The sequence below is a fragment of the Oryctolagus cuniculus genome, chromosome 1 (genome assembly GCF_964237555.1).
Source record: "Oryctolagus cuniculus chromosome 1, mOryCun1.1, whole genome shotgun sequence".
NCBI lineage: Eukaryota > Metazoa > Chordata > Mammalia > Lagomorpha > Leporidae > Oryctolagus > Oryctolagus cuniculus.
The window spans coordinates 6,694,822-6,715,478 of record NC_091432.1 but is presented as its reverse complement, the minus strand read 5'-3'; the positions used below and the strand labels follow the sequence as shown (position 1 = coordinate 6,715,478).

The 20,657-nt window shown below is 59.1% G+C and overlaps 1 protein-coding gene across 12 annotated transcripts; it reads right to left on the bottom strand.

The window, feature by feature from the left end:
• Positions 1 to 1,209: 1,209 nt before the first annotated feature.
• SF1 (splicing factor 1) lies at positions 1,210 to 14,407 on the bottom strand. Of its 12 annotated transcripts, none has more exons than XM_051831376.2 (14): positions 13,698 to 14,407; positions 11,970 to 12,098; positions 9,434 to 9,509; positions 6,419 to 6,571; positions 6,221 to 6,310; positions 5,702 to 5,885; positions 5,500 to 5,615; positions 5,316 to 5,423; positions 4,554 to 4,734; positions 4,044 to 4,317; positions 3,691 to 3,750; positions 3,411 to 3,590; positions 2,475 to 2,679; positions 1,210 to 2,109 (listed from the first exon to the last, which is right to left on the bottom strand). In XM_051831376.2, exons 1-14 carry the CDS (start codon positions 13,726 to 13,728, stop codon positions 2,013 to 2,015), a joined length of 1,884 nt encoding a protein of 627 aa, XP_051687336.1. In that variant the 5' UTR covers positions 13,729 to 14,407; the 3' UTR covers positions 1,210 to 2,012.
• Between the last annotated feature and the right edge of the window lie 6,250 nt (positions 14,408 to 20,657).

Sequence of the window (20,657 nt, the reverse complement as noted above, 5' to 3'; positions counted from 1 at the left end):
TGCAGAGCACATGGCCCGGGCTCAGTAACAGAGCCTCCGGGCTGACCTTTCCCAGCTGGCCAAGTGCTGGGGGGGCACTGCTGCAGCAGCACAATCGGAAGGGGCGCGCCGCCCCCGCCCCCGCCCCCGGGACCGGTGGGCAGGTGCAGGGTCCGCGGGTCAAGCCTCCTGCCATCACCTCCGCTCCAGGGCTGCAGGCGGCCTGCAGCCTGATGCCTTTTTGCAGCCTCTCTCCAAAACCTTAACAAAGGCTGACAGCAGGGAGCAGAGGGAGCGGGCACAGGAACGGGGCTGCCCCAGGGGAGAGACGGAGGAGATGGCTGGGCTGTGGTTAAGTCATTTATTGATTTTATTTCTAAAACCCACATAGCGCCACTTTGCTGCTGCTAGAGCTTCAAAGAGCTAATTAACCGCCCAACGAGCCCACCAGGGAAACCACGCTCGTGGGGGAGCAGCGAGGTGAAGCCAAGGTCGCAGAGGGCAGGGCCCCGCCCCCACGCCATCAGCTAAGGACAAAGGGGGAAGTTCTGAGCCCGTTCAGGGCTTGGTCAGGGAAACCTACCAAACTCTGAGGGTTCCTCCTGGACTGGGCCCCAGCTCTCGGCCGGAAGGCAGCCAAGCCAGAGCTGTTGTCCCCAGGGGCCAGCAGGACGGCTGCAAGATGGCTTCCCCAGCAACAGCACGGCCAAGCCACACAGAGGAGCGGCGTGGGGGCACCACTGCCTCGTGGACACAGGGGCCGCCTGCCCCACCCGACCCTCTGCAGCGCCTGGTGGCCGGGCGCTGGCCCTGCCGCTCCCCGGAGCCTGCGGTGCTGACAGGCTGCAAGTCACCAGCAGAGGGAAAAAGCCACTTGGCGGTTTTAATTTTAGCTGCTCTGTGCCTGGCGGGCAGGATTAGTTGGCTTGACCTTTACTGGTGCTGGCTCCTCGGGCTGAGGCCCCAGGCAGGTGGCGGCCCGCAGGCACAAATCGCAACTGGAGCTCAGCAAACGTGGGGTCCACACCTCAGACGGCGGCAATAAAGGGCGAGCTTGGTTCTTCCCACGGGGGCAGCCAGCCAGCCAGCCACCCACGCAGCCACTTCCAGCGCAGGGCCCTGAGCAGCCGTCCCAGGCCTCCCCAGGGAGCGAGACTGGGGCCAGGTGCTGAACACACGTCAGTCCGGGGCCGCTGCCGGTGGAGAAGGTTTAAGAAAAAAAGCAACAGACCCAGAAAACCACACTGCTCTTTTATTCAATGGAACATCCCCACGTTAGCGCAGTGTCGAATCAAACACCGAAAAAAAGCCCAAGAAATTTCTGTAGATAAACCAGTGAAGAGAACGCGCGTTATACATTATTGTCAACATAATCACTCCATGAGGGGGAGGTGGGGCAGGGGAGGAGGCAGAACGAAGAACACAGGGTCCAAAGCCCCAGACACTGCAACAGTCAGACGTTGGGAGTAAAATAAAATGTAGAAGAAGCTTCCGGAAGGACAGGAGCAAGTGGCGCTGGAGGCAGCTCCCGTGGCCACAGGGCCCGGCACCGACTCCAGGCTGGATGCAAGGACCAGGCCCGAGAGAAGGCCCTGCCCTTGGCAGCTCTGCAGCCCTCAGCAAGGCCGGCTTGTTCAAAACCACGCTTGGGGCCGCCTACGGCACCTGGAACAACTTCGAACCCAAACCTCCCACTACCCCCAGCCCAACACCTACAGTCCGTGCCTACAGCCACTTGCTCCCCCTTCCTTGGCAAGGGAAGAGGGATGGAGAAGAAAGAAAAGGAATCTAATTGCAGCAGAAGACCAGGGAGAGCGTCTCCTTGGACGGAGTCTGGAGAAAGGAAGAGGTAAGGAAATAACAAAGAAAAAAGAAAAAAAATTAATAAAAATTTCACGATATGGAGCCAGCGTGTTCTGATTCCGTCCACAAAAATAACTCAGGCTGCTTTGCCGAACCATCCTGTCCACCAGGGGCGCTGCTGAGGCTGTCTGCCTGGAAGGGTCACCAATGGGCGCGGAAAGTCCTCACTCTCATGGCTCGGGCCATCGCCGCCGCGGGGAGGGATCCTGGCGGCCCGGTTTGGGGAGAGGCAAAGGGAGTTGGGTGAGGAGAGAAAAGACAAAGACACTCGATGCTACAGGCGCCAGGAGAGCCCACGCTGGCGCCCCTACTACCACCTGCCCGTTCCCAAGCGAGTCCTCGGTCGCTTGGCCCAGCCCGGTGCGTGCACACACACACATGCGTGCACACAATCACATGCGTGCGTCCCAATGTCTGGCTCCATATGGTGAGGTTCGGCGTGTGTTTAAACGAGACCAATTCTCTCTCTCTATAATATATATTTTCTTAAAAAACGAGTCTAGTTCTGTGGTGGAGGCGGCGGGGGAGCTGGAGGCATCCCGAAGGGCGGCATGCCCGCCACCCCCATGCCCATCATGGTGACAAAGTTAGAAGGGTCCATGGGAGGCGGGGGCGGGGGGGGCGGGGCATACATCATGCCGGCGGAACCAGGCGGCGGAGGCGGCGGAGGGGGAGGGGCCCCGGGCGGCAGAGGCGGCTGGACCCCGGGGGGCAGGGGCACCATAGTGGGGTTGCCTTGCATCTGAGGGGCTCCTGGAGAAGCTGCGGCAGCCGCCTGCTGCTGTTGCCATGGCGGGATGGACCCTGTGCCAGCGCTCGTGGTGGTAGTCGTCGTATCTGGGGTGGTAAAGAAGCCCAAGGTCACACGCGCGGGGGGCACACCGCGCTCTGCGGCTGCTGCCTTGGGACGGGGTGAGGGCGCCTGCTCCTTGCTTGGCATGCGGCACGGTGGTGGGGGGCGGGCGGGCGGGGCTGTCCTGGTGGTGGGGAGTGGAGGGGTGGGCAGGACTACCCTGGGGTCAGCCTCGAGGTCTCTGGGCTTAACAGAGTAAGCCCTTTGTCACCAATGCCCCCGGAGGGGCTGAGGGAAAAGCACCAGACACAAGAACCGGCTCTTACGCCCCTCCGCCCAGCCGCCGCCACCACCGAACGGCACATTCAACCTCAAGGCCGCAACTGCTCTCTGCCCTCGCCCAGCCCCCCTGCAGTCTCTCTGGCCCAGTCCCGGCCCTCTCCAGAGCATGCGTGGAAGGCTCGGGCCAGCCGGCGGCTCTGCCCGCGAGAGCCTGGGTTGCCGGCACCCTCCCTACAGCAGCAGGCTCCCCTCCTGGCCCCCACAGATCTCTGCCCAGACACAACCACACCGAACATCAGCTCTGCTCCCCCACGTCGCCCTCACCCCCCCACCGGGCCAGGAGGCCCCTTCCAGCTCACACCGCAGGGAGTCTCCTCCTCCCGGGCGGGCGGGCGGGCGAGCGCGCGCACTCCTGAGCTGTGAGGTGCCGCCGGTCCTCTCAGCCCCACCCCCCATCCCACCCACCCCCACGAGCCCAAAATATGCCACTCACTTTGCTGCCATGGCAAAGGGGTACTGGAAGCCATACTGCTGCTGGGCGGAGGGGGCGGCGGAGGCTGCTGCTGCTGCTGTTGCCATGGGGGAAGAGGACCAGAGGGCGGGGGCGGGGGCTGCCCACTGGGAGGCGGCGGCGGCGGCGGCATCATGCCCATAGGCGGCGGCGGCATCATACCTGCAGTCGGGTTACAGGCGACGGTGAGGGGGAGGTCCCAGGAGGGGAGAGGGAGAGGGGACCGAGCCCATGTGGACTCGAAGCAAGCAGACGCCATTACCTTTTCCTTGATGCAGGCGATAGACCCCAGAGCCCACAGGCGTACTTCCCAGGTACTGATCTTGATGGAAGCAGAGAGCAGGGACTTAGCAGGACATCTGAACAGGCCAGGGACGGCCACCCCCAGCAGCTCCTGCAGTCCCACGGCTCACACGCTGGCCTCCCAAGGGCAGAGGCAGGTCTGGGCTGATGCGTGAACTCACTTCCTGAGCTAGAAGGGAGTCCTGCCCCCCTCCCCCGGAGCCTGGGCCAATCAGGCAAGCCCTGGGTGCTCACTGCTTAGCCCCTCAAGCTGCTACCCCCTAAACCCTGCTTGCCCCAGACCCCAGGGTTTCTGGTCTGACACTTACTTACCCATTGGAGGAGGGCCATGGTGCCCAGGTGGGTGGGGGCCCTGGTTCATCGGTGGCGGCGGCGGCTGCATCCAAGGGGGTGGGGGTCCATTAGGGTTGTGCTGCATGGGATGTCCGCCATGTCCACCTGTCAGGCTGGGCAACGGGTGTGGGAAGCTGTGGGGGCCGCCTCCAGGCCCACCAGGGCCCCCTCCGTGCATGCCATGGTAGGGTCGACTCTCTGAAGGGCCAGAATTCATCCAGGGTGGGCGGCTCTGGGTAGTGGACATGAGAGACTACGTGAGAGCATTTCCGGTCAGCATCCCCGCCGGCTCCCCCTGGTGGCAACACTGCTCTTCCAGCCGTGCCATCGCCAGAACACAAGGCCAGGGTCCTCCCAAGTGAGAGGCCCGGGGAAGAACAGTGTTGCCAGCCACGCCCACCAATCTGCTGTACCCAACATGTTTGGCCGTGGTTCCCAGTCTCTGGAAGAGAACGGGGAGGCCAGGCCAGAGAAGCAGCCCCGGCTCACCGGTGGAGGAGGGTTGTTGGCAGGAGCGGCAGGCCGAGGCGCGCTGGCCAGCGGGGTGGCAGCAGGCCCTGAGGTGGAGCCCACAGACGCTGGGACAGGTGCTTCACCCAGTTCAGCCATGAGGGACAGATACTCTTTATCCATCCGTGCTTTATCCTGAGCAGACTGAGGGTCACCAGGCCTGAGGGGGGGAGGATACGAAGGGCAAAAAACACTCAAGGAGGAAGCTTTCACCCCGAGTAATCTACACAGTGTTCTGCAGGACGCGCGCATCAGAACTTCTCTCCCAGCCCTCACTGGGCCTGCTGCTGTGCCAACAGCTACCAAAGCAGGCCTGCCGACTCAAGTCCCACCCGATCCTACATTCCCAGGCCGAGGGGGACGGCCAACGCTCAGGAAACAATGCCTTAGCAAAGCCGCAGCTTGGCTGCCAGGCAGCGCGGGAAAAGGTGGACATCGAGTGCTAATTTGCAATTGGTCAAACGTGTAGGCAGCTTAGGCTTCTTGAGTCAATGAACACCAGGCCCCAGGGACACATTCCTCCACCCAAACTGGAAGCCTCCAATGCCCCGGGACTCCCAAGAACAGTAAGAACAGCAGCATCCTACAGGGGCGTTCCAGACCTCCTGGGGTCTACATCACCTCCCCAGAGTCAGCACAAGGCTTCTCCCGGAGCCACAGCACTAGGAGCACCCATGTGCTGTTGGGCAGCGGACAGGAGAGACTACGTGAGACCGCCGGGCGCCGCGTGGGCTCCCTCACCTCTGGAATTTGCAGTCGGAAGCGATGTGGCCGGCCCCGCCGCACTTGGTGCACACGGTGGTGTTGGTGATGCTACGCGTTTCTGAGCTCTGCCAGGGTCTTAAGATCCTGTGGGGGAGGGGGTGTCAGTCCCAGGGCTGCGCACTGCTCCCATGGGTTCCGAGGCCCCCGCCGCGCAGCACACCTGTTGTCGTCTTCCCGGAGGGTCCCGTTCAGGCGCGCCAGCTCCCGCAGCTGCATCTTCCGCAGGTCGTTCTGGTCCTCTGGAGTCTCGATGCCCTGCTTCAGGATGTTCCTGATCTAACGGAGAGCGGGGAGCGACCTCAGTGCCCGGGCCGGCCCGAGCCAGGCACCCGCAGCAGTCCCCGCCGCAGGGCCCCGCTCACCTGCTCCACGGCCTTTTTGACGTTCTCCATGGTGTTGGCCGTGACCAGGGCGTGCAGCGGCTCGTCCTCCCCGGGCAGCATCTGGCCGTCCTTGCGCCCGACCTTCCCTTCCTTCACGGACCCTTTGCCCCGGATCATGATCTTGGCGTTGCACTCCTTCTCGATGTTTTTCAGGGTGTTCCCTCTGTCGGGGGCAGGAGGGACGGGTTTGCACCGGACACAAGTCCGCATTCGCGAGAGGACAGACTGCACTCTGCGGCGGTGGGGCAACTGCAGGTGCAGCTGAGGCCCCCCCCCACCCCTACCCCCACCCGAGAGCTTCACGGCCTCTAAGTCAGTCGGCCCCAGCGAACCTGGGGACCCGAATTCTCTGCGGCAGACATGGGGAGGCTGCAGAAGGCATAAGCCACCCAGAGCGAACGCCCTACCGGACCCAGAAGGGGCCCACGGCACCCGTCAGGCGCGAGCGCCACCTCACAGGGCCCAAGCACTCTGCAGCCCAGAAGCCGGGGTTCTCACCTGGGCCCGATCAGCAGCCCCACGAAGTTGATCTCTGGGTACTCGTCCTGGGGAATCATGACTTTGTCGCTCACCCGTGTCGCTGGAGGTCTAAGCAAGAGAAGGCACCACCAACCCTGGTGCTTCCGGGGGATGGCACTCGGCTGCTCTCCCACCGTCACCCCTGCCCCCCAGGCCCGCGCCCGTCGCCCTGCTCACTTGTAATCCGCGGGGGGCTTGAAGTCGGGGTTCAGGGCGACCATCTCCGTGATGAGGTTGTGCCGCTCCTCCTCGAGCTTCTTGCGGGTGCGGAACTCGCGGGTGTTGAGCCGCTTCCCCTCGCTGTTGTAGATGGGCTCAGGGGAAGGCGACCTGCGGGAAACAGACGGCCCTCACTGCCCCTCCCCGCCCCTCCCACGTGGACTACAGCAAGTCTTCCCCAGCCCCTCTGCCTCTCAGACCCTAACACTCTTCGGAGGAACCGACCGTAACGTGTGCTATTCCAGATCGTGTGGAATGGGGAGATGGAGGCTGGCTGAGCATTAAGGGGACTGGGGTGTGTGTGAGAAAGGAAAAAAATGGTTTTGCTTCTGAAAGTGACGAGGGGGAGAGAAAAAAGTCTGTCCTTGGGGGAATCTCTGGACTATAAACGCCAAGGGCAGAATCATCCTCTGAAGTTTTCTTGCCAAATATGGATTTTCATTAAAAAAATACAGTATCACAACTTGATGAACCACAGGCCCCCCAGGTGAGGTGACAGCTCGTGCCCTCTGGAGGAGCACCTGCACCCCTAGCGCAGTGAGCATGAGCTCCTGGACCCAGTGCGGCTGGGGCTCAAGGCCACTGCGGCCACTCGGCCCCACAATGGAGAGAGATGGTTCAAGGCTTCGTCTTTGCTTTTCCTTCAATGGCCTGGCAGGCTGTGTCCAAGGCCCAGGAGACAACCTGTTTTCTGGCTGTTGGAGGTTGGGGAGTCTGGGTAGAGAAAAACGTTAAAAGCGCTAAGGCAGCTTCTGAGAGAGGCTGCAAAGCAGATTTGGTCAAATGCTTGTCTAGGGTCTGAACCTGCAAACAGCAAGGGAAAACCCAGGATTCTCCGCCAGAGTTTACAAGTCCAGAAAGCAGATTCTCTCTCTCATTGTTTTAAGGAGTAAAATGCTGTTGCTACAAGTAAAAAAATAGTAATAATAGTAATGATGATAAAACGGTCAGTTTACCACAGCTGGATTTTGCGGTAATAAAAAAAGAGAAGTTACACTCCTAGAACTCTGAGTTAAGATTACAAAAAGGACCACAGCTTGATATTCTGTATGAAAATTTAGTAACAGCTGCAAGAAGGGAAGAGACCGTGTGGATCAGGTTATGAAAAACCATCCTGAAAGGAGTCCCGACTCCTACACCTTGGTTCAGTTGAGAGAACCTTCCTAGTTGGAGAGCAAGGACTGAGCTCGGCTGCTCCCACTGTCTTCAGCCTAAAGGGAACCATGTCATACCACGTCACACACACGATGGAATCAAAGGTCAGGTTTGTTCATGGCTACTGACGGCTAAGTGACACCTCCGTTTCTAGCATGTACATAAACTGTCAGCGCAATCCAGGAGCAGTGAACAAAAGCACGTGTGCCCCAGCTCTCGTCACGCTAGCACCTTACACACTTACGTCTACAAGAAATTTTAAAGCATTTGTAACTACACAAGTTAAGCAACATCAAAATAGCATATAAAGTGGCTTTTTTAGGAGATACACCTTAAGAAGTAATCTTATTCATATAACCAACTCATGCATTTCCCTCCAACCTTGGCTCAAAGGCAGAACCGTTCGGTCATTAGGGCCTCCTCCAAGCCCAGCCCTACTCTGGCTTTGTCACTGCCATGCTCACATCGCTAAGCCCCACCCCAGAGCTGCCTCGAGTTAAGCATTTCGGGCTCATGGCCAAAACCAGTGTCACCAATACCAAACTAAAGGCCGCGCAGCGTTCGGCCTCTCCCCAAACTGCGGAGGTGAAAAGCAAAGGCTGCCGACCTGGTCTGCTGCCGGCTTCGCCACCGGAACAGGCAGCAGCAGCTGACTGAGCTCTAACCCCAGTCTCCAGAAAGCAGGTTTCTTAAATGCAACCTTTTAAGGGATTGCCTGGTAACCGCTACGACATCATTACAGGGAAAAAGGCCACAAACAGGCACTCAACAGTTGTGGTCTGTGACTTACAATGCAAATCTGTTTTGAAAACTTTTGAAGTAAAAAATAAATATAAAACATGACACAGTCCTCCAGCCAAAATCTACGGGTAAAAACAGAACGAGTGTCATTGAGTACACTTGCGTCACGATGGAGGAAAGAGGACGTGAACCTGTGTCCCGCAAAGGGTGGCCGAAGATGCGCACGTGCGCCACTGCGCAGGGCTCTGCGCCATCTTCCTGGCTGGAGCGTCCACCAGTAACAAGACAAAAGCGCAACTTGATGCAGCACGCACGAAGAGGCGCGGCGCCTTCTGTAAGCGACCCGATCTTAGCTGTTCAAAGACCAGCCAATAAAATTCGCTCAAAAAAGTTCACCTTCCTCACATCAATGTTTGACTTTTCCGAGATGATTTGGCACACTGAAATGACATGACCACAGCTGTTCCAGGCCCACACTCCCTTAAATTCAAAAAATATTTAAGGTTGGTTGCTTGCCTTCCCCCACACAGGTGAGAATGTGCTGGCCCTTCCCAGCACCCCCAGGCAATGGCCAAGGCTGAAAATTATCTGGCAGTGAAGGAAGTTGGTTAGAAATCTTTTCTGATTTTAAAACCATCTGAAGACCATGCGCAGGAAGCTGCGACGAGCTGACCAGTCTCCGGCCTGCTCGAACTCAGCGATGCCCAAAAATACTCTGAACCCTGCGAGAAGGGTGCTCCTGTGAGGAGAACTGGCCCTGCGCCCGGTCAGAGCGCACTGAGAGGCAGGTTAGCCGGCCACCTCACTGTCCCTCAGGTTAAAACCTACATGCTTACCACTTGGAAACCAGTTGTCCATGTTCCCGTAACTTTATTCCCAAGTTTCGTGCCCATTTTCTAACTGCAGGCTGACCACATACATACATATGCATTCCTAGTTAACTCTAGTCCCCAGCATGGTCAGAGGAGCAGTCGTCTCACTACCATCATTGAACTGACACAACATGTTGCCACCAGTAAAACGTATTGAGAAAAAGGTAAAAGCGTTACTGTCAGCTGGTTAAAACTGTTTCCCAACCTGTCCTCAGGGTTAGGGGGGATGCCCAGGTCTCCTGTGCGCAGTTTACGAGTCAGGTCTTCTATCTGCAGTTGCACTGGAAGAAACCAGGTTAGGAAAGAAAAAAAAGGATGGAAAAAAGACAATGTTACCAAAAAACATCTCAAATCTCAACAACAAGCATGAAGAACTGGAGACTTTGAAAGGGATGACTGATCAGTGAACACATTGAGGCAAACACCCCACCAGCTACCGGCAGGAGTCCACTTACATGTCTAGGTATTTTTCACTTCAAATGGTTACCACTTAAGGAAGCAAACTGTTCGTTGGAAGAGGGGTTAGCATAAGACTCGGCTAAGCTAGCGTCCAGGCAGGCACGGGAGGCTCCCTCTCCCTCCCCCTCCCGGCCGCTCACAGTGACAGCTGGCACCCAGAACCCAGACCAGGCATGACATCATCGTTAGAACCAGTTCCCACCAAATTACTCGAGGGCAAGACTTGAGAGCTTTTCTTCATTAAATATTAACTATCAGACAGAGCCCCAAATGAGACCCAATTAATGTGGGACAAAGAAAAATACCAGTTGAGCAAAGGTCATTTTCATTAATACCAGGTTTAAACTTCCTTCAGCAAGTAAAACATTTAATAACCAATTCACATTTTATACATATCAGTGCACTTTCTGTACAACCAAACCTGTATTGGAAGGTCTCCAGAACCTCTCACTGTCACCCGACATCAATGAACAAACCACACCTATTTTAAGAAACCATTAACCGTGAAGTGCTAAGAGTGTTTCGGACCTGCTGTCTCTGTGGGGACGGGGTGCACGAGATGCGGAGTGTGGGTGTAGGACGTGCGGCCCTCTGGCCATGACCAGTCTGTACGGGAAGAGGAGATGCAGGTTTGACAGCCGTTCCCCAGCTGTATTTGCTGAGAGCTCAAGTGCAGAGCCAGACAGCTTTCTTCTCGGAGGTGAACCTGTTTCTTACCTTCGCAGACTTCTCAGCAGGCATCTCTAAGGGTCAAGGTGTATTGGGCTGGGTTACAGTTGAACTGGCTCCAAGATAGAAGACACCCTTCTAATTTTAAATAGATCCCACAGGACTGCACCCCACCCCCATGTGGAAACCATGAAATTAAAGACGTTGTTAGCATCTAAAGACCCTGGGGACACTCTGGACAAGGCAGTGTGCGCGTGGGAGACAGAACACAATGGCTCTCCAAGCTCCTTTACACCAGACAAGCTCTAACTTCCTGATAAAGACGTCAACAACTCAAGGTCAAAGACACCTTCAGAGGCCACACAGCCCTTCTGAATGCAGACGTAAGGGTCTGCAGGGAGTACACGGCTGGCACCTTGACCAGGCCAGAAGGGCACTACCGCCCCCGGAGCGGACGGGACAGCCTCTGCTCCGACTCCACCCCCCTCTGACCATGCCGTCACAGCCTGTCTGCTGTCCAGCATCCACAGGAAAAGCGGCGGGCTCTTCCCGCCTGTGTCTGCTCGTACTCCTGGGTCCTAACTCCCCTGGGGCACTCATGCGCCGAGAAGTCCCACACTGGTCTCATGAGGGTGGGTGGGAGCAGAGAGCAGCAGTCTAAAGAGGCTGTTAGGACATCTTCAACACCTCAAACTTCTCAGCAGTGTAGGAAGAACAGGAAACCCAGGCCCTCAACAATCATGTCAGCTTCAAGCTTTATGCTCGGGGGGTCAGAGCACCGTCAGTCTCTGCCCTACTTCCACCAAAGCGGCTGTGGGTCTGTTAGCAGGAAATGTTTAGAGTGGATATCTGAGACAACTGCACAGGTATATAAAAATATAAAGATAAGACTCAGGTTAAAAATCTTAGATTACGGGAAAAAAGGAACTCTGAAGTTAATTTCGAGTCTACCGTGGCCACTCCCCATGCTCCTAGCACCTCTGCATCGCACACAGCATCCCTGTCCCGAGTTACTTCTGCGTCAGGACAGGAGCCCTCATTTTAAGACAGCCCGAAACCAGACCAGAAAGATGCTGACGGGAAGGCTACATCCAACGAATGGTCAAGAGTGAGCTGTAAACACTTCCAGAGGCACTTTTTGTTCAGGTGGGTTTTCCCCTTTCAGAAAGCACCTATAAGAAGTAAAAGGTCACACTTCGGGGAGAGGAGGAACGTGACGCCCGGTGGAAGGCCCTGCTGCGCAACGCTCCTGGGTCCCAGCCGGGCCAGCTCCAGGCCCCTCCACGGGGCGGGGCCCGGCCGGCCGGCAGACGACACTCCCCTCGTCCACTGGCATCCCACAGCAGCAGAAAGGGGGCTGCGGGACGGGGGACTATTCTCACTCCTAAGTGGGCCCCACTACTTTCCTGGCACTCGTAGAGAACGGTGTTGTTAGGAACAAACCAGAGTCGCCAAGGCAGGACTCAGGAGCGAAACCTGACGGGTTACGTGGAAGGCGTGAGCACACCTGACAGATCTCGTCTCAGAACCACAGCTGCAGCTTCCGGCAGACACAAGAGCACTCGGAGCACGGAACGCCCTGAGGATCACTCGGATGCAGAACGTGGATTTACCTATGTAAGCTCTTTCCTGCTCCCGGGTCAGTCCAGGGGGGATAACCGTGGGCATTCCTGGAATCACCGTCTTCTGCTCCATCGTGTCTTGGTTCCATCGGCTCCTCTTCCGCTTCTTACTCGGGAAGTCTAAAGGCAGACAGAGCCCATCAGGCGCACATAGAAACCCGCAGAGCAACACCCACAGGCAGCTCAGGATACTCGAGGAGCGCACAGCGCCTCAGCAGGTGCGGACTGAGAACTGGACCTAAAATTTAAATGGCAAAGAGCAGAAAACAAACCTCCGAGGGCAGGGATTACAACACATGGCTCCGGGGTCAGGAAGGTTAACATTTTTAATTCTTGTCTAGAAAAACTCAAAGTATGTAAACAAGTTAGCAAACCCTAACGCAGTGTCAAACAGTGTTAGGACGCCCACATCAGCACCAGCACTGTGGTGGCAGCCTGGGGGGTCAGGCCGCCTGCATCCCAGTTCCAGTCCCAGCCGCTCCACCTCCGATTCAGATGCTGCCAACGCACCTGGCAAGGCATCCAAGGATGGCCCGAGCACTCTGCCATCCACGAGAGACCAGAACGGAGCTCCTGGCTCTGGCCTGGCCCGGCCCACCCTTGGCTGTCGGAGTCAACTGGGGAGTGAACCAGCAGACAGAAGAGCTCTGTCTCTCCCCCTCTGTAACGGTCTTTACCAATAGATAAGGTTAATCGTAAAAAAAGTACGTGTCAGCCAAGACTGCCTTCCAAGCCCAGATGAGATGTGAATGGATCACACAGGGCCGTAAAGCGGTACTGGAACTGCTGGCTCTTGCCACCTCCACCCCCCTCGCCAGGCACCTGTCTAAGGGACCGGGAACGCAGCTAAGCCTGTTCGCACACGTCACTAAAGGGGAAAAACCACTTCAACAGGGCTGCCTTTTTCTTCCTGAGCGTGGCCGAGAGCAGGTGCACACGGAGGACCCGAACCCCACAGGCGACACCTCACGGCTCAACCCTCCTGCACACACGTATCGACCACCACGTACCCCTCAGTGACCATCAGGGGAACGTCAGCCAGAGCTCCCACCCACGACACTCGGCCCCACGCTCACCCCAAGCCCTCCACGCTCCCCCACACACGCACGCCGGAAGGCCCCCGGGAGCCGCCGAGCCAGGCCGCCCCACTGCGCCTGCGCACCACACCCCCCGCCCGCCCGCGCCCCTCCCCCCGCGCGCCTGCGCACTCGCGGCCCCGGGGGCCGGGCCGCGCGCGCGCCCCAGGGCGCCTCCGCCCGGGCCTCCCCGTGCACGCGCGCGCGCCCCTGCCGCGTGCAGCCGCCGTCGCCGCCGCCGCCGCGCGCCCCTCCGCCGGCCGGGCCCGTCCGCGCGACGCCTCTCGCGCGCTCGCTCGGCCCGACTCACCTCCTCCGCCGCCGGCCGGGCCCGGCTGCTGGTCCTGACGCGGCGGCTGGGGCGGCGGCTGCGGCGACACGCGCTGGAAGAGCGGCGGCGGCGGCGGGTACGGCGCGCCCGGGGACGGCGGCGGAGGCGGCGGCGGCGGCTGCTGGGGAGGCGGGGGGGGCGGCGGCGGCGGCGGCGGCGGCAGCGCCGCGAACGGGAAGGCCGCGCTCAGGGCCCCCACGGCGCCCACGGGCGGCGGCGGCGGCAGTCCCGCCCCGGGCCCGGGCGCAGGCCCCGGCTCGAAGCCCCCTTTGGGCCCGGGAAGCGGGGCGAGCCCGGGGGGCCCCAGCTTACCCAGCGGCGTGGCGTTCGCTCCGGTCGCCATGGCGCCCCCGGGGACCGGCACTGGCGGCGGCTGCTCCGCGGCGGCGGCGGCGGCTGCTCCTTCGCGAACCTTCCGGGGGGAGGGGACCCGCCTGCGCTGCCGCGGAGCGCGCGGAACCCGTCCTCTCACGCGGCGGGCGGCGGCGGCGGCGCGAGACGCACAAAGAGGGAGGAGAGAGGGCGCCGCGGGGGCGGGCCGGGGGCGGCGGGGCCGGGCCGCGATTGGGCCGGGCCGGCGAGGGCTTCGCGAGCGGCGGCCTCCGATTGGTGGAGCCGCAGTCCTGCCCGAGGCGCGCCGGGATTGGCCGAACCGTTAGGCCAGGCGAGGAAATGGCGGCGGCGTCCGGTGGGCCGGGAGGTGTCGCAGCGCGCACTTCATTTGTTACTGCGCGTAGCGAGCTCGCCGTCCGAGGAGGACAAGGGAGGGGTGGGGCGGGGCGAACTCTGTGACGTGGCTGCGCGGAGCCCCCGCATTGGCTGGCGCCGGTCTCGTTCGCGTCGTAGTGTCGCGGGATTGGCTGCCGTTTGTCCGAGCCCGGGCTCGCTGTCCCTGGCCCCGGGGAGCTTTAGGCGAGGAGTCGTGGTCGAAAAAGCCCGGGGCAGAGCAGACCTCTGGCGCGGGGAGGCGGGAGCGGGCGGTGCGCGTGGCCGGGCGAAGCCGCCCCTGCGCCCCGATCCCTTCGCCGGCGCCCTCGGGGCCGGCGCGGAAGCCCCGGTGACGTCAATCCTGGTTCCCATGGAAACCCGGAACCGAGCGGCGGGCGCGCGCCGGCAAACCGGATCCGTTGACGCCAGAGATTTAAAAAAACAACAGCGGGACTTCCTGTTCTGAGAGATTTAAAGCGACCCCGCAAGCCGCCAAGTGGAGCAGCCTCGCCGAGAGCCGGGGGCCGCGCGCGGTCCTGCCTGGCGGCGCCCCGCGGAGGCCGGAGGCCGGCGGGGTAGGGCGGCGGCGGCGGCGGGCGCCGTGGCCAGGCGCGGAGCTGCCTCTCGGCCCCTGCGGGCGTTTGCGCGGGCCGCGGAGCCGCGGAGCCGGGTTCCAGTTCCCTGAGGAGAAGATGCAGTCAGTGGAGACCTGGGTCTCGCCAGAGGCAGGAACAGAAGCGTGTAAAGGGGCCGGTGCCGTGGTGTAGACGGCCGAGCCTCCGCCTTGCGCACCATCTCCCCCTGCGGGCGCCGGTTCGAGTCCCGGCTGCCCCTCTTCCCGTCCGGCTCTCTGCCGCGGGCTGAGAAAGCCCTGAAAACGGCCCGAGTGGCTGCGCCCCTGCTCCCGCCGTTGTGGCCATTTAGGGAGTGAGCCAGTGGATGGAAGACAGCGCTGTCTCTCCAATAAAAGCAGAGCTCCAGTTCTAAAGAAAAGATGATTACAAAAAAATTACAGCGTCGACAGATGTAGCAGGTGTAGACGGACCAAGTGTTGAGCCTGTGAGGACATCACAGGTCGGGGCTAGGCCCCCGCCTGCCGCACTGGACTCCTGCGTGGGTGCCTGTCCATGTCCGGCTGCGCCTCTTCAGGCCCTGCGCTCTGCCGTGGCCTGGGACGGCAGTGGAGGACGGCCCTGCACCCGCGTGGGAGACCCAGAAGAAGCTCCTGGCTGCTGGCTTTGGGTCAGCCATTTGGGGAGGGAACCAGCAGATGGGAGACTCTCTGTAACTCTGCTTCTCAAATAAATAAATAAATAAAATTAAACAGAAAAAAGCAGTGGCGCAGCAAGCCGAGTGCTCCAGCTGAAATGCCCAGCTGCTCTGCGTCCTGTCCAGCGGCGTGCTGGTGGCCTGGGAGCGCAGCAGAGGGGGCCGGTGCGTGGCCCGGGTGCAGCTCCAGGCCCTGCCGCTCCAGGCTCCTGCTTCTGTAAGGCCCAACCCCACCTGGGCAGTGAACCAGCCGCTGGGACAGCTCTCTCTCTCCCCCACCATTGTGATTTTCAGTAGGATTTTTAAAAGAAAAGTAAAGACGTCACAGGTCAGAGTGCCTGGGTTTGGTTCTGATTCCAGCATCTCGCTGAATAACTTGCGTTCCTGCCATGATGTGGGAGTTGTGTGTTGAGTCCCAGCTTTGGTCCATCTCACTCCCGACACACACACACACACACACACACACACCCCAGCCAGCACTGCAGGTGTCAGGAGTGCACCGGTTTCCTGTGTTTCTCAAAGTAATTTTTTTCTTTCTTTCTTTCTTTCTTTCTTTCTTTCTTTCTTTCTTTCTTTCTTTCTTTCTTTCTTTTTTTTTTTTTTTTTGGATTTTTTTCTAATGGAGGTAATCACAGACAAGAAAGCAAAAACATAAAAAGGCTTAAATCATCTTTTTTGAAAATGAAGAGAGCAATTTATTCAGGAAGTAAATACATGCGATAGAAGAGAAGAGCCAGTCAGTGTGTGCGCCTGCTGAATGTCCAGTGCCGAGGTGGGCACCGCAGGAAATGAAACTCCATTCCTGTGTTCCAGGAAATCACAGACAAAACTCAAACAACCACACCGATCTTGGTGGGAGTCGAAGCTGTGACTACCCTGGAAGCAGTCATTTTCATCACTTTTTTTTTTTAACGGATTTTTAATTTGAAAGGCAGAAAGAGAAGGGGAAAGGGAGAGAGGTCTTCCATCCACTGGTTCACTCCCCAGATGGCCGCATGGCTGGGGCTGGGCCAGGCCAGAGCCAGGAGCTTCCTGTGGGTCTCCCATGTGGGTGCAGGGGCCGTCTGCTGCTGCTTTCCCGGGTGCATTAGCAGGGAGCTGGGTCAGAAGTGGAGCAGCCGGGACTCGAACCGGTGCCATTACGGGGTGCCAGTGCTGCAGGCGGACGCTTAACCATCTGTGCCACAGCACCGGTCCCCATTTTCATCACTTTCTAGTCATTTTAATTTCCTGTTTGATGCAAGACTTTTATGAGGTTGGTTCACTTGAAACCAAACTAATACATTTGATCATCTTTTTATTGTTAATGTCTACTTTTGTTATATTTTGTGGATGTGTCCTTAAAATAGCAACTTTTTTTTAAAATATACAACTTGATGGTAAAGTGTGATCAGTGTCTGTAAGTGTTCCAAGGCCAAGTTAATGGCTACGATGTTGGACCTTGGCTACTCCAGGCCCTGCTCTGAGCTGTTCCACGTGGACTGACTCGTTTCTCACAAGCACCTTTGGGAGCAGGTGCTACCTGATTGATAACTGTGGAAACCAAGGCACACGAGGCTCTGTAACTGCACCAAGGTCACTCAGTCTCTTTTTTTTAAGATTTATTTATTTGAGAGGCAGAGTTACAGATTGAGAGAAGGAGGGGCAGAGAGAGAGGTCTTCCACCCACTGGTTCACTCCCCAAATGGCCCCAGTGGCCAGAGCTGGGCTGATCAAAGCCAGAAGCTTCTTCTGGGTCTCCGACGTGGGTGCAGGGGCCCAAGCACTTGGGCCATCTTCCACTGCTCTCCCAGGCACATTAGGAGGGAGCTGGATCAGAAGTGGAGCAGCCGGGACTTGTACCGGGGCTCATGTGTGGTGCTGGCACAGAAGGCAGAGGCTTAGCCCACTACGCCACAGTGCCGGCCCCTGTCACTCAGTCTTGCAGTGTCTTCAGCCCGCCCCCTGTGTGAGTGGGTTCCACCTCTGGGGGTGCAGCCAGGGTGGGCGTAGATGTTCACGCACACGTATGGACTTGGAACAGGCCTTCTGTACACTGCGGTGCACCGAGCAGTCAATGACACTTCGCGTTGTGCTGGGCGAGAGCACCCTGGGTGACGTGTGTGGGTTCTCTGCAAATGCTGTGCGGTTTTGTCTCAGGCTTGAGCACCGGCGGGCTGTGGGGGTGGCAGAGGAGTCCTGCAGGTGTCCGGAAACCACCGCACTTGGACAAGGCTCCTTCTTTGGACAGAGCAGCCGTGGAATCCGGGCCACGCCGCTCGCTGGCCGAGGCGCAGCGGGCAAGCTGTCCAGGCTTGAGTCCTGCGCACCTGGCCCGGCCTCCGCTGTCCACCAGCTGGCAACCGAGGAAGCCGTGTACTCTTTCCAGGCTTCCGTGTCTTTGTAGCCTACAGGAAAAGACACCGCCTGACCGGATGCTGTACCGAGAGCTGGAGTTCACAGCGCATTGTTGGCCTTACTGGGGGACCTCCTGAGCTGCGGGGGCGGGGGCCAGGACCGCTCGCGGGTTCAGACACAGATGTTCCTGATGGTATTTGAGGATGTGGGACGAGAAGAACGGCTTGTCTGGCCATTGTCTCCAGCTCCCGGCCCAGAGTCCCAAACAACTCATTTCCTGAGTGATACGCGTGGCTTTTTTTTTTTTTTTTTCCAATTCATAACAAGCCCTTCTTTGGACCACATCCGAGTCCGTACTGACAGAGGGACAGGGCCCTCGAGGGCCCTGAGGTAGCTTCAGGATGGGAGCTGGTCCCTAGGGAGAGGCGCTTTCAGCCAACCCCCACCGCACCTTCGCAGAGGAGGCTGGGGCTGGAGATGGGGTTCAGCCACACGGCCAGAAATCTGCTCCACGGTGCCTCCCCAGGCCAGACTCCGAAAGCTGAGCGACAAGGTTGAGAGAGCTGCCGGCCCGGGGGACCTGTGTGTTCCGGCCCAAGAGGAGTTGGCTGCCTGAACTCAGATCTTCCAACCACAACTTCCTGCTAACGTGCACCTTGGGAAACGGGGTCCCTGCCACCACGTGAGAGACCCAGAGATAGCCAGCCTCCTGGGGTCAGCCTGGCCCAGCCCTGGCCGCCGTGGGCATCTGGGGAGTGAGCCAGCAGATGTCTGTGCATCCGTCTCTGTCTCTGCTTTTCAGATAAAACGAAAATGAGCTTTTTTTTTTTTTTTTTTTTTTTTTTTTTTTTTTTTGACAGGCAGAGTTAGAAAGTGAGAGAGAGAGAGAAAGGTCTTCCTTTTTCCGTTGGTTCACCCCCCCAAACAGCCACTACGGCTGGTGAGCTGTGCTGATCCAAAGCCAGGAGCCAGGTGCTTCCTCCTGGTCTCCCACATGGGTGCAGGGGCCCAAGCACTCGGGCCATCTGCTGCTGCTTTCCCAGGCCGTTAGCAGGGAGCTGAATCAGAAGTGGAGCGGCCGGGACTCGACTTGGGGGCCCATTCGGGAAGCCGGCCCTGCAGTTAGCGGTTCCTAATGTGCTGCCCCACAGTGCTGGCCCCCAGGATAGTTTTTAAGTTGGTGATTTCGTACAGCCTTCGAATGATGTTCTAAGTGACAAGTGGCCTTTGGCCGTCAGTTAGGGTGTGCCACCTCCAGATATGCCAAGTTGGTATGTTGATTAGTTCGAGCTAGGAGCCCTGGAGGAATTGTACCTTCTTCAGCAAGGGCCATGGGAGGACCAGGGGTCTGGTTCAATGGCCCAGACACCGGGGCATCTGCGTCCCACTCTGGAGCTCCCGGTCTGAGTCCCAGCCCCGGTTCTGATCCAGCCCCCTGCTAACGCACACCCTGGCAGGCAGCAGATGAGGGTTCGAGTGCTTGGGTCTCTGCCACCAATGTGGGAGGTCGGGGGCTGCTGTGGTGGTCCAGCCGGCTGAACTGCCGCCTGCGACACAGGCATCCCACTTCCGGTCCAGCTCCCTGCTATGGCTGGGACAGCAGGAGAAGATGGCCCAAGTCCCTGGGCCCTGCACCTGCGTGGGAGGCCCGGAAGAAAGCTCCAGGCTATTGTGGCCATTTGGGGAATGAACCAGTGGATGGAAGATCTCTCTCTCTCTCTGTACTCTGCCTTTCAAATCAAATAACTAAATCTTAAACACACACACACACACACAGTGGGAGATCTGGATTGAGTTTCTGGCTCCCAGTTTCGGCCTGACGCCACCATGGCTGCTGTGGACATTTGGGGGAGTGAGTCAGCAGATGGAAGCTCGCTCTCTCTCTCTCCCTCTCTCCCTCTCTCTCTCTCTCTCCCTCCCTCTCTCTCTCTCTCTCCCTCTCTCCCTCTCTCCCTCTCTCCCTCTCTCCCTCTCTCCCTCTCTCTCTCTCTCCCTCTCTCCCTCTCTCCCTCTCTCCCTCTCTCTCTCTCTCTCTCTCTCTCTCCCTCTCTCTCTCTCTCTCTCTACCTCTCCCTCTCTCCCTCTCTCCCTCTCTCCCTTTCAGATAAGTCAAAGTCAGGCTTCAAGGTCGCCTGACCATAAAGATCCTCCTGGGCGAGGAGTCCTCCCCACGCCACAGCAGGAGCTCGGTCCCCAGAGGCAGGGAGCAGGGTGGCCGCACCCCTGCACAAGCTGGCGGGAGCAGCCCTTGGCTTCAGCGGGCGCCTGCCCACCCCCAGCTCTCAGCAGCATCCCTGAGGTGGGCCCCTGGTCCAGGGATGCCTGTCCTGCCTCGCCCTCCGAGTTCCCTGTCGTCCAGGAGAGCACCCACTTGGGCGGTGTCTGCAGACCTGACTTTGTCGCGCAGGTCTCCGTGCGCCCTGGCCACTTGGTCCTCAGGGCCAACCCGGAGCCCGCATACCTAAGGGGCGGCGGAGGGCCTGCTCCAATACAGCAGCATTAGGGACCACGCCACCTGGAGATGACCGTGGCGTTTTAGGTAAGGCACGTGCAGGGGTTGGTGCCGGCCTCGCCTGTGGGCTCCCACACAAAGCCAAGCGGCCATGGGTTCGAGGACAGTGCTGCCGCATCCCTTGGCACGTCTGAATTAGCAGGTGTGGAGGTCAAACGCCCAGGTTTGCAGGATGGGGCTGGAAGCGTCTTCCTCTGCCCCCAGCAGCGGCACCATTCAATCCCGCTGTGACACAGCCAGGAGGGACTGGCACAGCCCGCCACCAGCGGATGGGGGTTCCTGTGACTCCCCACCCCCACCCCGTCGGGTGTGATTCACCAGAATTGAGAGAGGGAAAGTGCAGTGTTTATGACTGCCATTTGGGTATAAAGGTTACCATGAACACGGAGAGGCAGAGGTTGGGGGAGCCCTCGGCCGGGGGCAGCTTCTGTCCCAGGGGAGACGGG

Coding starts and splice junctions, on each gene's coding strand:
- SF1 (XM_051831362.2), bottom strand. CDS start 13,728: ATGGCGACCGGAGCGAACGCCACGCCGCTGGGTAAGCTGGGGCCCCCC. Junction 12,099..13,364: donor CCCGGCCGGCGGCGGAGGAG/GTGAGTCGGGCC, acceptor GTCTGCCTTTAG/ACTTCCCGAGTAAGAAGCGG. Junction 6,311..6,418: donor AAGCCCCCCGCGGATTACAA/GTGAGCAGGGCG, acceptor TCTCTTGCTTAG/ACCTCCAGCGACACGGGTGA.